The sequence below is a fragment of the Pleurodeles waltl genome, chromosome 7, assembly GCF_031143425.1.
Source record: "Pleurodeles waltl isolate 20211129_DDA chromosome 7, aPleWal1.hap1.20221129, whole genome shotgun sequence".
Taxonomy (NCBI): Eukaryota; Metazoa; Chordata; class Amphibia; order Caudata; family Salamandridae; genus Pleurodeles; species Pleurodeles waltl.
The window spans coordinates 1371041897-1371057894 of record NC_090446.1 but is presented as its reverse complement, the minus strand read 5'-3'; the positions used below and the strand labels follow the sequence as shown (position 1 = coordinate 1371057894).

General features: G+C 42.8%; 1 protein-coding gene across 2 annotated transcripts in view; it reads right to left on the bottom strand.

The window, feature by feature from the left end:
* LOC138246326 (excitatory amino acid transporter 2-like) overlaps positions 1-15998 on the bottom strand; it is a 1049947-nt gene that overhangs the window by 379929 nt on the left and 654020 nt on the right. For both annotated transcript variants that reach the window (XM_069200834.1, XM_069200835.1), the window contains exon 6: positions 13078-13204. In XM_069200834.1, the coding sequence (XP_069056935.1) occupies positions 13078-13204 (127 nt within the window). The remainder of the gene's footprint in view (positions 1-13077; positions 13205-15998) is intronic.

The window sequence follows — 15998 nt, the reverse complement described above, 5'->3', positions numbered from 1 at the left end:
TCCTGAGGCACACTGCGATCAGGCAGTGGAGACAGGTACTCAGTTTATAAGTGTTTATGAGAGAAGTTAATCTTCATTAGCAAAATAATAATTAGGGATTCGGATTTAGCTGCATATGAATGAACCTGAATTTGGTAACTGTAACACCTTTTGTGTGTATATATTGCTCAGTTCTGGCTTAATCCACATTGATCATGTAGGTGGATGTGATGTATATGAATAACATAAGAATGTGTAAACTAATCAGACATTTCCATTGAAAAAGCATGGTTACTTACAGACAAAAATGCATGGAAACACACTGAACTCAATGTCATTCATTGGGTGCCATCTTTCCGGGCATGTCCTGCTTGAATCAGACAAATTGCAAAGAGGTAGTGTAACAACATACATATTTGATAGCCAAGGTGATCTTCAGAATCTGAAAAACCATCCCTGTATCTATCAGGACCGCCCCAACGCTGCTTCAGTTTCAGAAAGATTTGAAGACTCACCTCTTTAAAGAACATTACATTACAAATTATTAATAGTTCACAACCTAGCTTTCTCTCCTATTACTTGTTGACTTTAAGTTTGCCTTAGACCATGTCCAGCGCTCCGCCGCCTTTGGTCTAGGTTTGTACTACAGAAATATCATATATAAATATAAGGGCAGTTTTTCATTCATGCATAGCACCATAGCAATGCAATTGCTTGTGGGTCTCAGGCAAACTGTATATCAGAAGTACTCATCGTTTCTAAAATATTAAGCTTAAGGAGATTGTGCTTATCTCCGAAAGAATAAGTATTGGCTGGATGGTGCTTCCAAAGGCCAGCCAGGAGCCCTTAGATGTCAGATCATACCACCCGCTCTCTCTGCTAAACACAGACTGCAAGGTCCTAGGGAAAGTACTGGCGAACAGACTCCTCCCATTCATTCCGCAGTTGATCCATGAGGATCAGTCTGGATTTATACTGGGCCGAAACACCTTCGTGAATATCATGAGACTACTTTGCCTTCTCCACAGTAATACAGGGACATACCACTGTGGAGTGGCCATATCTTTAGATATCATAATGGCGTTTGATACACTAAACCAGGACTTCCTCATTAAAACATTAGGTGCAATGGGCTTTGGAAATGGATTTATAACATGGATCATTACACTATATTCTAACCTGTTGGCTCGAGTTAGGACTGGGCAAATCATATCAGACACATTCCCCATACATAGGGGCACTAGAAAGTGATGCCCACTCTCTCCACTGTTGTTCTCCATGGCTATAGATCCCCTGGCTGCCAAATTGCGCCCACATGCACGTCAATGGGGCATTACGGAACTCCACATGCTTCACATTATATCTTTATACGCAGACAACGCCTTGATCTACTTATTAGATCACGTTGTCTCTATGCCGGGGTAATGGCCATACTGGATTCTTTCACCGAAATATCAGGGCTGCAAGTTAACTGGTCTAAGTCCTGCATATTCCCCTTAACACCAGTTCTCGTGGACCTCCAGCCAGACCTACCGGGGTATTACTTACCATGGTGCCATACCACCTTTAAGTACTTGGGAATACAAGTGTATCACTCGGTTGAAGACCGAAGGGAGGGCAACATTGATAGGACTATTCGCTCCATACAGGGATCGCTCTCCTTCTGGGGCTCAGAACAGACGTTGCGTGGCATTGACAACGACACAATAACCACAGGACAGTGGGGGCCTAATTATGCCCAGTTTCAAATTGTATTATGCTGCCGCCCAGCTGCAGTGGCCCATCAGCTGGATGGGGGAACACTGCACCGCAGAGCAAAAGGTAATGATAGATACACTTGCTCAGACACCACCATATACCTGGTTATCTGTCAGAACATGCCTCACACACTGTGGTAACATCATACTGGAAACTGCTAAAACATGTTGGTTAAGATATGTCCACGGCAAGGGACCTAACATACCATACTCACCACTGATTCCACTTTTACACTTGCCCAGGGCTTGCGACATGCTTGCACATCACAACATGACTCCGTGGCGGGAAGCAGGTCTGGAGAGGGTAGGTGATTTCTATTCGGAAGCAACGCTGTTAACGTTTAACAAACTGGTGGACAATGCGGACTTACACGTGGGTGCTTTCCTAACCTATTGCACAATACCACATCTACTACGACCCACTTGGGACTCTGGAGATGACAAACCCCAGATATTGCAGATACTTACGCAGACGCTATCCATAAATGACACTAAAAAAGTGATATCACGACTTTACACTATATTACTGATGGAGGCCTGCCCGAGTCCTGAGGATGCGCGATCTCGATGGGATGCAGCACTCCCCACCCCCTTATCACAGAAGGCCTGGATAGTAGCGCTTTCCTCCGTTATATGTGTCTCACTTAATCCTAGGCTATACCCAATTTAATTACCTACACCACTCCTACCTATCCCCGTCGTGCATAAAATGCATTTTCCCCACATCGGACCCTGTTTGCCCCCGCTGTGCGACACCAGAAGCCGACTTCTACCATATGGTGTGGGACTGCCCACCGTTAACGGCATCCTGGCGACACATTATTGTAGCAACTGCGGAAATAACTAACCACGCCTTGATACTGAGCCCGGAGTCCTGTTTATTAGGTCTGCACCGGCGGGCTAAAGGGGACAAAACAGATTTATCGATTTGGCCTTCATAACTTTTAAACGCTTAATAGCCACACACTGGAAGGCCTCTCACGCCCCTAGTTATACTAAGCGGCTAGAAGGCCTGCTTCAGTAGTCCCGCACGGAGGTGCAAACCCTCCCCCTCCTGTAATCTAAGGGGTTAACGGGTGGTGGCTATGAGATGTGGGATACTTTTATTGTGAACACTGAAGCCAAAAATTACACACACCCCAACCTTGAATACTCGGGAACTCCCACTCCACCTTCTGGGCAGTTATGCTGCTTTTAGGATCTAAGGGGCGGACCCCACTGTTCTGGTGACTCCACTTGCTCTTTGGTTGGGTGATCTACCGTTGCCAACACCCACATGTACATGATGTCACTTGATGCTCTCATTTGGTATTGTTACATATGTGGTGTCCCCACCTGCTATACCTGCTCTACAGCGCCGCACCACCGCGAACACCTTGATGCGGTTGAAATATACTCTAACTTACTGCGGGACATACCTCTCGCTCACTGGCATAGTTAGAAGTTGTACTTTTTTTGGTTATAAATATCTCCTATCTCTCTTTCTTTTCTTTCTTTCCATTGCTGCATATCGCAGCCTCACAGTATTTGGTTGTGTTAAACCCAAGAAAGAGATAAATAAAAAAAAAGTATTGGCTGGGTGGTGGCACATTTGATCTTATATTTTGGTAAAAATGTTTCTTGGCTCAGAATCATTCGAAATGGATCTAGTGGAAGGGTATGGTCTCTATGAAAAACAATCTAGGATTTTGAGCCAATGTGGCTTTAATATAGAAATATTATAGTTACATCATTGGTCAGAACTGCACATACATGGATTGAAGGCCATCCTTTTGGAGCCACCTGTCAGGACAAATCCAACTTAGCTAAGGCAAATAACACATAGGTAATTTAGAAGGGAGCTTGTTTCATTTGTGAGCCAAGTTGCTCTTCATAATGAAAATGAGGATTACATCTTTGAAGACAATGCCACAGGAATATAAAGTGCTGAGTGCGACACATTCATTGAAAATTTTCAGTGTAAAATACACTGAGGCAGGTTTGGTGCCACATCTGAAAAATAATGCTTGGCTCACTTGAATAACATGTAAATTGTGTACAGGGCTTTTCCATCTAGAAAGAATTATATGAATATTTGTGCGTCAGGTTGATAATAGGAAAGGAAAGAATGGTTACTTATACATATACATATTTACAGCAATGCATTGGCTTAAGGGGGCTGATTAGCATCCACTGTTCGGTAGATACGTTGCTCGGCTCAAGCTGAACCCACACGCATCTTGACGAAGGGCAAACTTTCTATGAAAAACCACCCAAGGTTTTGTGACCAAATAGGACTTTCATATATGAAAAGTATATTTACTTTTTTGGACGTAGATGCACATAAATATATTGAAATGTGGGGCACTGCTTCGTGCCACCTGTTCAGCCTAATCTTACTTAGCTCAATCACTGTGCATATCGGTATTGTAGAGGGGTTACTCCTTCGGACATAATTCATCACAAGCCAAGCACCTTTTACACCAAAACATGGGCCAACTGTGCCCCCATCAAGCCAATGCATCCCTCTAGCGTTACAGACAAATACATAACCTTTTCTTTTATAAAGATAAGCTTGACTCACACATATTCATATTTGTATTAATATGGAGCAGCCCTTCACACTACCAGATTGTAAATTTACTGAGTGAAGCAAACTTTGACAAGACAGGTGGCACCAAATGGGTGAAGTTCTCTTGAGAAAATGTAATTTCCACTCATTTTGTATTTATTACTGGGCAGGAATTATGGCCCACTTGGAACAAGACGACGGGTTTGTGACTCTTGCATCTCTCTGAAAGCTGAGTGTCACAGCGCCGCAGTACAAGGGGCAGAATTCCCTAGAAGCTGTAATCTTATTTCCACTCTGATTCATTGAGGGCACAGCAGCGGGCACCTAGGAAGCTGAATGCATAACATACCAGTCAGAAGGGTAGAGAACTCCCCTGAAGTGGAGAGGTGAACCCCAGGCAGATGGATATATTAGGGTTAAATAGATTTTTAAAAATGTTACGGCAGAGCAAGGTGTGCATGTCTCAAAATATCCCATCCCTGTCATTTGTCACAGTACGTTACACTTTAATTTTTGATAAATCACTGCAGTGTGACGATGTGTAGGAGGGCATAAGCCTTCAACAACTCATGCGAAGTAGTAAGCACTACACGAATGTAGTAGTAATGAAATACAATTGCAAAATGTGCCCACTTATATGAACTCAAATGGCCTTGAAAACTTCAATTGTGATTTACACATCAAATAACTCCACTTCCAATCAGCAACCCTAATACACATTCACATCCCCATACACAATCACTGTAAAATGCATGCACACGAACAGAAAGCTCCACTGCTGCACACACCCTCACTACTGCACATACAGGCACTGCCACGCATACATCAACGGCAACACACACCGTCACTGCCACATACACAAAGCACCACGTGCAGTCATTATGAGAAAGACCATACACATCTAAAATAGCCCGGACCTTCTGGCGATACCAGTGCGTTTTTCCTTTAGGTTTCAGTCAGTGCTTAATTTGTAAACACAAATGTGCTGGTGCCCAAAACCCTCCTCTTAAACACGCGGCTGCTGTAATTAAATGTGCGAACACGGAATACTGAGGCAGAGGAATCCTGAAGCCATCAATCCATTCAATCCATTTAAAGCCCTTCCCTGCTCCTTCAGCTCACTCTTGCAGCTTTCTGCTTTCTCCCACTGAGACGCTTTTCCGTTTTTCTCTTCCTCCATCTTTCCCATATGCGTCTTTTGCTCGTAGTAAATACCTGAGGCAGAAAAATAAGTGCCGGCCCTCAAAAATAAGTGCTGGTGGCCAGCACCGGAAACAACAAGCACAAATTAAGCACTGGCTCCAGTACTCCATGTATTTCCTTGGCGTTTCCCCTATTGTTTCTCCGGCCTCCCCTCACACTTTCAATTTACTCCCCTCTGCAAACTTTGTATTTACCCCCCTCAGCTGCTCCCCATTTTGAGTCATTATTTATTATTATTTTTTTTTATGTGGGCCGCAGCTCAAACTGGGTATGCCCAGACCTGAGTCTTATGTTCACTGTGCCACTGGAACCAAGCTACACCGTATTAACGAGGCCCAAATAGGGTGACACCAATCTCAGGTTGCTTATCTTCTACTTTAGGGGGGACTTAGCTGGGAAAGTGGACTGCAGAATTCCTACTTTAATAGGTCCAAGACTGATTTGCATGTGCATCGGTGCTGTCTAAAGTGGAATGGGAAGAAAAAAACGATGGACTCGGACATGGCCGGAGTAATTTCCTGAGGTAAAGATTAATTCAAGCATTCCACCTATCACCTTATTCCTCATATTGATTATCTAGCACAGCAGTATACAGAAATAAGGCTAGCTGGAGGAGGTGGCTCTGCCCACGTCTCAATAGGGTGCATATGTGGCTCACATTAGGTGCCCTTCAGTGAAGGAAAGGCTGGCAGTCATTATGGAGTGTTTTCGCTGTTTGGTACACATGGAGGACATACTGCGCAACGGTATGCTGGGAATGAACTACTATTTCCAGCAGTCCACGGACTACCAAGAGACAGTAGCAGTCTTTGATTATTTAGTATAACATCCCTTGTAGTTCACAGCATCTTCTGAAAGACTGCAAGAAAATAGCCCCTTTACACTGCACACCCTGCAGGATGTAGCACTGCATCATGCCTGTTCATTGAAATGTAACCAGCCAACCGCAGAGAGACTTAAAACAAGAAAGATGGTTAGGGCCACAGTCAGTTATCTTGGTTTGATACAAAATGCTCCTCTGATGGGGCCACGCAAAAGTTTCAAAGATTAGAAATTAAAAAAAAATATTCTGATGCTTCATGGTGACTGCCATGTTACTCACCAGACTTTGGTGTACTGAGTGTAGGACTAATCCATCACTAGATAATTCTGCTGTGTCAATCGCAGCACCTTACACGTCAGCGAGTAATTTTTCAGACTGCAGGAACCTTCTCAGCTCCAAAGAATCTTTCAGACTGAAACTCACAGGTACAGGTCTGGACTTTTACCACCCAGCACACTTCATTCATGGTTCTCAGCCATCAGCACCTCCCTCTGGGTCTCTTACATTTGTAAATTATCAACTACCAGAAACAAGGGGAACCTGGGGCAATACAAGATATCAAAGAGACATTCCCATGCAGCAACTTGACCGAGGAAGATACTTGGTGCTCACTGTCCTGTCCTCATCATGACCTCTTATTGACTTGAGGTCAAAATGCCGTCGATCATACCCCTATATAGACAGCATCCTTCGACCCCAAACTTAAGAAACAAAGGAAGGAGCCGGGAGTCCTATGTCTTTTTATGTATGATGCACTTTGATTTACTTATCACACCAGCGCACTTTCTTTCACGTTTGTGAACACTGGATCTTATGTAAAAATGTGTCATTTGGTGAAAAAAACATCTGGAAATAAATTGCTGATCAATAATATCTGTTTTTAACATTTATTTGTAATCTCTAAGTATAGAGGTGGCTGATTTAAGAATGAAACCTCAGTGAAGCATTGTTTGACTTATTTTTAAATTATCAGCACATATCTACTTGGAATAGAGGCCCTCAGCAGGCAGTTGGTCTAACAGAGAGGTCAAAATATTTCCGTGGAGCAGGTACGATCATCCAGTTGTGGGTGCAGAGATTCAAGTCATGTCGAGGAGCTACACCCTCCCAATAAATGCTCACCGGTAAGCAAAATAACATCCTCTTTTAGCAAGAAAGTGGGCAGTTTTCAATTCCTCTATTTGCCAAGGAAGTTTTGAAGAATCATTGAACCAAAAAAGCATTCTTAAAAAAAGGACTATCACTGTTGCTCTTTGACCTTCACCAATGTGTAAACAGCCCCTACCCCCCATAGCACAGCAGTAGCACTCACTCACTCTGCTTTAAGTTCCAACAACCAAGTAGAAACCGACAACTATGGTGCTAAAATCTCCTCTGCCTCTCTCAGTGCCACCCACTACTAATTAGTTCAAGCCAGTTGATCTCAAATAAATTCCAACACCATCTAACAACAATATCTTAGCTAGAGAATGCAACACCCTAGGATGATTGTGCTTGTCATGTATACGATACACCTGAAATTGTTACTGAGCCTTGATAATTTCCTAGGGACAGTTACTTCCCAATAGGTAGAAACAGTTGCTGAAGGAAAAAAGCAAGCATTACAAGAAGTACACAACAAAAGTGAACCAAATGAACCACTGACAAATCAAGAAAAATCAGAACTGCATAACAATAAAAAGTTAGGAAGGGAACAGCAAAATATGGATTACCAATGACTGAATGTTACAAATTAAAATATCTATTAACTGACTATCAAGTGAACTCATAAGAGCTGTAGAAAGTAAGAGACCACCGTAAGTGGCTATTGGAGCACAAGCCATTTATACAAATGAAAAGCGAGCATGAACATGTCTATTATAAAAAGCAGAATGCGACAGTAATGAATATATTGACACTGTCCTGAGTAAATAAAATATGAAAAGGAATGTAATTTACTTATAAAGTTCATCCTATATTTTAACTATAATTGGAGAGGTCCTGGTACTGTACCAGGAACACTGGTGTTTTAGGGCCAGATGTATCATCTAACCCTTTTGCGATTCGGTAATAGCGATTTTTAAGAAATCGCTATTTCTGATTCACAAAATGGTATGCATCATATTTGCGATTCGGTAATAGTGATTTCTTAAAAATCGCAAATGCTATTACCGAATTGCAAATTGCGATACAGACCCCATTCACACCTATGGGCCTGCCCATATTTGCAAATTTTTTGCATTTTCCAAATTGCGAATTCCTAACTGGAATTCACAATTTAGGAAATGCAAAACCCCAGGGTGCTGGGGGCCTAAGCCCGCTCTGCTGCACCCCAAAAAAATATTTTAGGGCATGTAAGGCGCACACCTTCTAAAGGGGCATGTGTGTGTTACATGTCAATTTCAAAAATGCATTTTTAAATTTTGCACATGGTTACCACCAAGTTTTACTTTGTGGTAATTGCGATACCTTAATGCCCAATTCGCATTAAGGAAAAGCTTCATAGATGTGCTTAAGAAATCGCAAATAAGGATGCCTTATTTGTGATTTCTTATTTAGAGAATCACAATTTGCGATTCTCTAAACAGGCTCGCTCGCAATTTTAAGGAATCACTATTTTAGCGATTCCTTACAATTGCATTGCCAATGCCTTTCATACATACTGAAAGACACTTTTGCATTCGCAAACAGGCATTCGCACCGTTTGCGAATGCAAAAAGGCTTGATACCTCTGGCCCATAGCTTCTTATATTGAAGTTATATATTTAATCGCTGAGTCAGATGCTCATTACAAGCTGACAGAGGAACACCAAAAAAATCCATAAAAAAAGAAGGAGGCAAACACTAGGAACAATTAGTAACCTAAATGTCACTTACCACAAAAGTGTCAATTACTAATTAAATACTAAAGGCCTGCTTTAGAACTCAGCTGACGAGTTACTCCATCACAACGGTGACGGGTATCCCGTCCACCGAAATCTAAATCCCATAGAAGATAATAGGATTTACATTTCAGCGGGCGGGTAATATCTGTCACCATTGTGACGGAGTGGCCTATCTGCTAAGTTCTAAATCAGCCCCTAAATGTCATAGATCTAAGTTACTGCATGTGCTCCCCTTTTTAACAATTAATGTTAGATAAACCAATCCTTTGCAGAAAACAATCTACACAAGCCACCTGCCACCCAAGTTATTATAAAATAAAACAAGGTCAAAAGTCAGAATCAAATGTGGCAAGAGAGCTCCCCAATGGGTACAAACAGCAGAGGAAGACGTCATTACCACCAGAACTATTAATTGGAAACATATCAAAATATACTCTCATTGTGATGGAAGAGTATACTGACATCAAGGGCCTTATCTTCGTACCTACTAGCAAACAGGATGCTTTTCTTAACAGGAAAATCACTGTAAAATAGGTTTTACAAAATAGACAGACTAAATCTTCATCTATTGCCTTCATCGGACTCAGGAAACCCTCTCACTTTGCCCCACCTACCTTTGCTTTGGGACAGGAAGTAGCCACTTTCAAGCAAGCATTTCTAAGAGATGTGGAGAAATCAGAGTCTACAAATACTCCAACCTCACAAAAGAAGTAAGGCATTCTTCAAATCAACTGAACCTGAATTCAAATGTTCTAAAACCAGATAAGGGGGAGTCATTGCTATGAGGGATGTTGATTCTTTTACAGAGAGGACTTTACCTCTGTTACATGATAGGGGAACTACACACCTTTGAGGGTGGACACAATACACTTTAAAGGGGACAATTAAAGATCTGGCTTTCCATGCTCTATCAGCTGGCTCGTGGGACACATAAAAGGCAGAACTTCTGACTAAGACACTGTCTTTCGATATTTTACCTAAAATGTACAAGAACAAACATCCACCACCAGTTTGGGCCATTTATTATTGTATTGCATCTTAGAACACTTTCCAAATATGCCAACTTTTTGTTTCGAGAATATATATTGAATCAGAAGCCTTATGTTAGGGACAGTATTCTTAATTTGTTAAAAAAGATGGAATTCTATCCTGTCCATCAGATACTTTTGGATCTCATGATGAGACGTCCAAGATGCTGGATATATGTAGCAGCTCCCCCTTTGGTGCTCCTATGAGGTGTTACGTTATTCATCACACTTTTTGGTTACAATAAAAGTTTTCATGATTGTTTTTTTCAAAACTCGTGCATCTTCTCGCTTCTTTAAACTATTACCTAGGTAGCAGCTTTCCTTTCCACTATGTTTTTTTCTTGACATATTGATCTCAATACTAGATGATAACTAGGGGAGTAGGTGGTTAATATACATTTCCTATCACACTGTCTTCTGCAAAAGTCTATTTTGTTTAATATGAGTCACTGAGTCACCAATTGTTAACTTGAAGGGCATGCTCCATGCAGATGTTGAGTTAGAGGCTTGTCATATGGAAAAAACCCAACTCATGAAGCATTTCCATAAATGCACGTCAAAAGAAAGGCCTGGCATCCAGTCAGTTTTTTTGCAAAATGGACATCGTTGTCTGCTGAGCAGCTTCCCTGTTTGTTCTGGTGCCCATGGAGCCATTCTTGGTGCTTCAGTACTATCTCATAGGAAACCGCCCTGCTAGTGACATATTACTAATGAAAGATGCTGGCCTGTCGAAAAGTGGGACCCATCCCTTGCTATGTGTATGAGTCCTGATAGTGTAGAATGTGAGTCCTTCTTAAGATGACCTAAGGAAATACAGCATCAGGTTCCTGGAAGCAGAAACAAAGACAGAGAAATTCCAAAGTGGCAAAGGGAAACACCTCCGAAAAGGCAAGAGACAGAGAACAAAGTATGAGCAAAAGTGGAAGAAAAGATGGAGGACTTACATTAAGAAAAAGGCCAGCCAGATCAAAAGTGGGATTGACTGTTTAAAGTTGACATTGACTCTAACCATTGTTTGTTCTCTTCTGTCGGCAGACGCAGAGACGTCGAGAGTATTCTGGGGTATGATGAGGCATTGGGCGGGAGTAGCTGCTGGGCTTCAGCCAAACAGTACTGACAGGGAGAGAAACCACCAGCGTTTCCACAACTATGAAAAGAATAAAGGGGAAATTGGGTCTTAACTTCACCAGAAGGCAGAAGTAGAAGGTTGGTCCTTGCATGCCTACCTTCTGGTAAATGGAAGGCCCCATTTCCTCTCCAGTCCTTTCATGGTTGTGCTGCTCGGTAGGAAACATTGGTACTCATTTTACACTTATTTGAATGTACGTCAGAAATCTCAAGATGGGGTGTCCAGTCTCACCACTCCTATGAAAATGAAAATCCAATACATACAAAGGACTTTAACACTGAATCCCACTGAAAAGTCCCCAAAGCAACGCACAGGCCTCATCATACACACAACATGCCCAAGCATCTTCCTACATGATGTACTAACTGCCTTCTCCTACCCCCTCACACACTGATCACGACCTTCCTATGCGTAGAGCAGTGGTTCCCAACCTGTGGTCCGGGGACCCCTGGGGGTCCGCAAAGCCCCCTCAGGGGGTCCGCGACTGCTTGGAAAATTAAATAATATTAACAGATTAGGGGCCAGATGTAGCAACAAACCAAATTGCGAGTTGCAATTTGCGAGTCCATCCGACTCGCAAATTGCAACTCGCAATTTGGTATGCAGTACGGTGTCTCAGACACCGACTGCGACTCGCTATGGGGTTGCAATGACCCACCTCATGAATATTCATGAGGTGGGTCGCAAATTGCGGCCCCATAGCGAGTCAAGGCACTCGCAAACATGGAGGCCTGCTGTAGTCAGCAGACCTCCGTGTTCGTGACTGCTTTAAATAAAGCAGTTTTTTTTTTTTAAGTGTAGCCCGTTTTCCTTAAAGGAAAACGAGCTGCACTTAAAAAAAAAACGAAACCTTTAGTTTCGGTATTTTGTCAGGGCAGGGAGTGGTCCCTTGGACCACTCCCTGCCCTGAAAAAATAATTTTGGGTCCAGTCACAAACTGGAAGGGGTCCCATGGGGACCCCTTCCAATTTGCGAGTGGGTTACCATCCACTTGAAGTGGATGGTAACTGCGATGCCATTTGCGACCGCGTACGCGGTCGCAAATGGTATTGCATCCCACTGCGAGTCGCAAATAGGAAGGGAACACCCCTTCCTATTTGCGAGTCGGAAATGCGCGAGTCGGTTCCGACTCGCAAAATGCATTTCTGCATAGGAAACTGCGTTTTGCGACTCGCAAACGGCAAATTTTGCCGTTTGCGAGTCGCAAACAGTTTCCTACATCTGGCCCTAGGTCCCCAGCTTTCAGTGATGACTCAGTGGGGGGGTCTCCAGATTCCAATAATGATTCAGTGGGGGTCCCCGGGTTCCAGTAATGACAAAGTGGGGGTCCACAGAAGTCAAAAGGTTGGGAACCACTGGCGTAGAGTATGTAAACAGATTCCATTTGTTGTTAGGTCGAGTGTGTGGAAATGTACTGTTCTCCATGATTATGATCATAGCGTTAGTAACTCATACACCACCAAAGCGCCAAACAAATCAAATTTGGGAGTCCAAGCACTTGCCAAAGGCATCACAGAACTGCAACTGTCTGTGCGGTTCCCCAAATAAGGATTACTGTTTCATGTGACTATTACCGGGCTGGTTTGTTTGGCATATTTACTCAAAATGCCTCCTGCTAATAAATAAATAACATTAATAATTGACAAGATGTTTCCATGAAAACGTCACCACTCACAGCTATTGTGCTGCGCAACTCACATAGTGCAGCTGGCGACATGACGAATACATACAATCAATTCTTACCACATAATCATGTTCACCAGCTTCATTATTATCTCGTTTAGAATATTGAAAAAATCAGCCATTAGTTTTGCCTGTTCTCCCATCTTCCCCATGGAAATTCCGAACGCTATGAAGAACCCAATTAGACCTAGGGATAAATCAAAACGTGCAGGTTAGGTGATGAGTCAAACATGACTCCGATGTCCTGAAAGTAAACAGTTCAATTATTTTCTTGTCATTTAACAAGTTCTGCTTATTAATTTGAAACATCGTGCACGAGACCCCTGCTCACACCCTCACATAACATTCGAGACCAATGCATTCTATACTGTCGCAAACAGCACGAATTTCCATTTACAGATTATATAAGAAGAGCAGTATCAGGTCCCTGATTTCTGAAAATGAATCATACTGTTTAATTGCAATACAAATGCATGATCGCATCAAAGAAAACTGACAACATTGGCAGTGCATAACATTAAATTTGACACCTCTGGTAGATTTCCAGCACTTAGAAAACCGTCCACTGTGAGAGAAATCCAGGAAACCTATTACAATATTTTAAATCAAAGTTGTGAAAAAGGACACTTTGGGTCTGAGCCATTCAACATATGTGCACTGTGCTAAAATAGGAAAAAAAGCAAATCTTAAAAAATTAAGTGCACAATTAACAAAAAAATTGCAAAATACAGCAGAATGTTAATCTCAAAAGCAAGAATTAGCAAGGAGCAACTGGCAAACTAATGATCTCATGCCAGTTAGGAGGCCTCACATACAAAGAAGGACATTGTCCAAGATACTAATGCAAAAAAAATCCAGTTGAAAATATCCGCAGGAGACGCCTTAGGCTATTTAGATGCAAGGAAAAGATGTCACAAGAGGCTCACGGTTTACACGTTGTGGATAAATTAAAATTAACTGTGAGAGGAAGTCAGGCTAAGCCTGGAGAAAGGCATTGGACGAGAATCCAACAGCTTCAAGATGGTTGCCAGGGAACAGACATTACACAAGATCACAGAATGCGCCAACACTCTAGCCCCTCTCCGGCTGACATCAGCCAAACGAGTACCTAAGAAGGCCAGCTGGTTCACCACCGAGCTCCAAGAATCAAAGCATACCCGCAGACGTTTAGAGAAAAAAAAGAGGATCAGCCTATCCAGCGAAGACCTCACCTCATTCAGAGCCACAACCGCCTCCCACCAATGAAAAATCAAGAACGCAAGGAAAGACGTACTCTGGGAGCGCACAACTCAAAGGAACTCTTCTCAGTAATCAACGAGTTCACAGATCCCCCATCCGAAGCCACCAGCATCCCCCCGTCACAGGACCTATGTGACAAGCTCGCCTCCTTTTCCACCTCAAGATCCAGGACATCTAGACAGCTTCCTCCTGGAAACTCCTGGCACCGGAATCTGCGACCGGACAATCCCCCCAGAACCCACCCATACCATCCATGGCTGGTCCACGCTCACCAGAGGAAACAGCCAAAATTATGAACAGCACCCACTCTGGATCCCCCTCGGACCTCTGCCCGCACCACATATACATCAGAGTTAGCTCATCCATCGCCCTGAGTTTCGTAATACAATCAACTGTTCATGAGCACTGGAACGTTCCCTGAGGACTGGAAACATGCTGAAATACGCCCCCTCCTGAAGAAATCTTCGGCCTACCCATTAGAACTAAAGATCTTCCGGACCATCTCGCTGCTACCCTACCCTGCCCAAGTACTAGCGAAAGCAATCAACGCACAACTATAGAATTTCATTGAGGCCAACAACTCCCTGGACAGCTCCCAGTTCGGCTTCCGCAGCAATCACAGCACAGAGACAGCACTCCTGGCAGCCACCGACGATATCCAATTACACCTAGACCGCGGCCACACCACAGCACTCATACTCCTCGACCTCTCAGCATCTTTCGACGCGGTCTCTCACAGCACTCTGTGCACCAGATTCCACAACATAGGAATCCGCGGAAGAGCCCTGGAATGGATCCACTCCTTCCTCTCCTGGAGGACGCAGAGGGTCAGAATCCCGCCTTACAATTCTAGACCCACAGAAGTCAACTGCGGAGTCCCCCAAGGATCATGTAGTGTCTTGGTGACTCCTAATACGACATCTGAATTGCTGTTTTTATTAGTTAAATGGTAGCAAGATGAAACTCCAACCGCACCAGCCTGCAGCTGCCACTCTCCAACTGTCACTCCTGGAACTCCACCAGCATTCCAGCAGATCCAAGGAGAGCCAGAGTCAGAGGGAAAACAGACCATACCATATATACAATAAATACAACAAAGGGAAACTATATTCCTAAAACAAATTTACAACTCAAATATTACACAGACAAGAGATATAGATACAGTATACTACACCATCTTCCCCCCAAAAAATACAAATAGAAAAGAGAATACAGAGCCAAAAAAATAAAAATAAAAGCTCATTTAAGTTTGACAATTCTATTCAAATTCCATATACGACAATCATCAACCTTAACCGCCCCCTTAAACACTTTTACACTTTTATAACCTTGAACACATTACTATAGTGCGAGTGACTATTACCAATTTTACTTGGCAATTTGACCTTGACCAAGTCACCCACATCTACATGTAACTCATTCACCGACTTCCGTAGATCATAACCAAGTTTTCTCATATTTTGACAATCCAATTCTTTTCAAAGGCAATATTTTTCTGTTTTTCATAGTCAACCTGCTCCTCAACATAACACTTTACCCACGGCGGATTCACTTTGGTATGAGGAACACGTTTTCTGAACATGGCAAAAGGAGATTGACTAGTGCTTGCATGAGGAGAAAACCTATACTCTTCAACTTTACATCTAATCATGCTTTCCCATTTCTTCCCAGTCTGCTTGGCCAACTGGATAGTTTATTTCAAAGTTTGGTTAAAACGTTCTATCATACCATTGGTCTCGGGA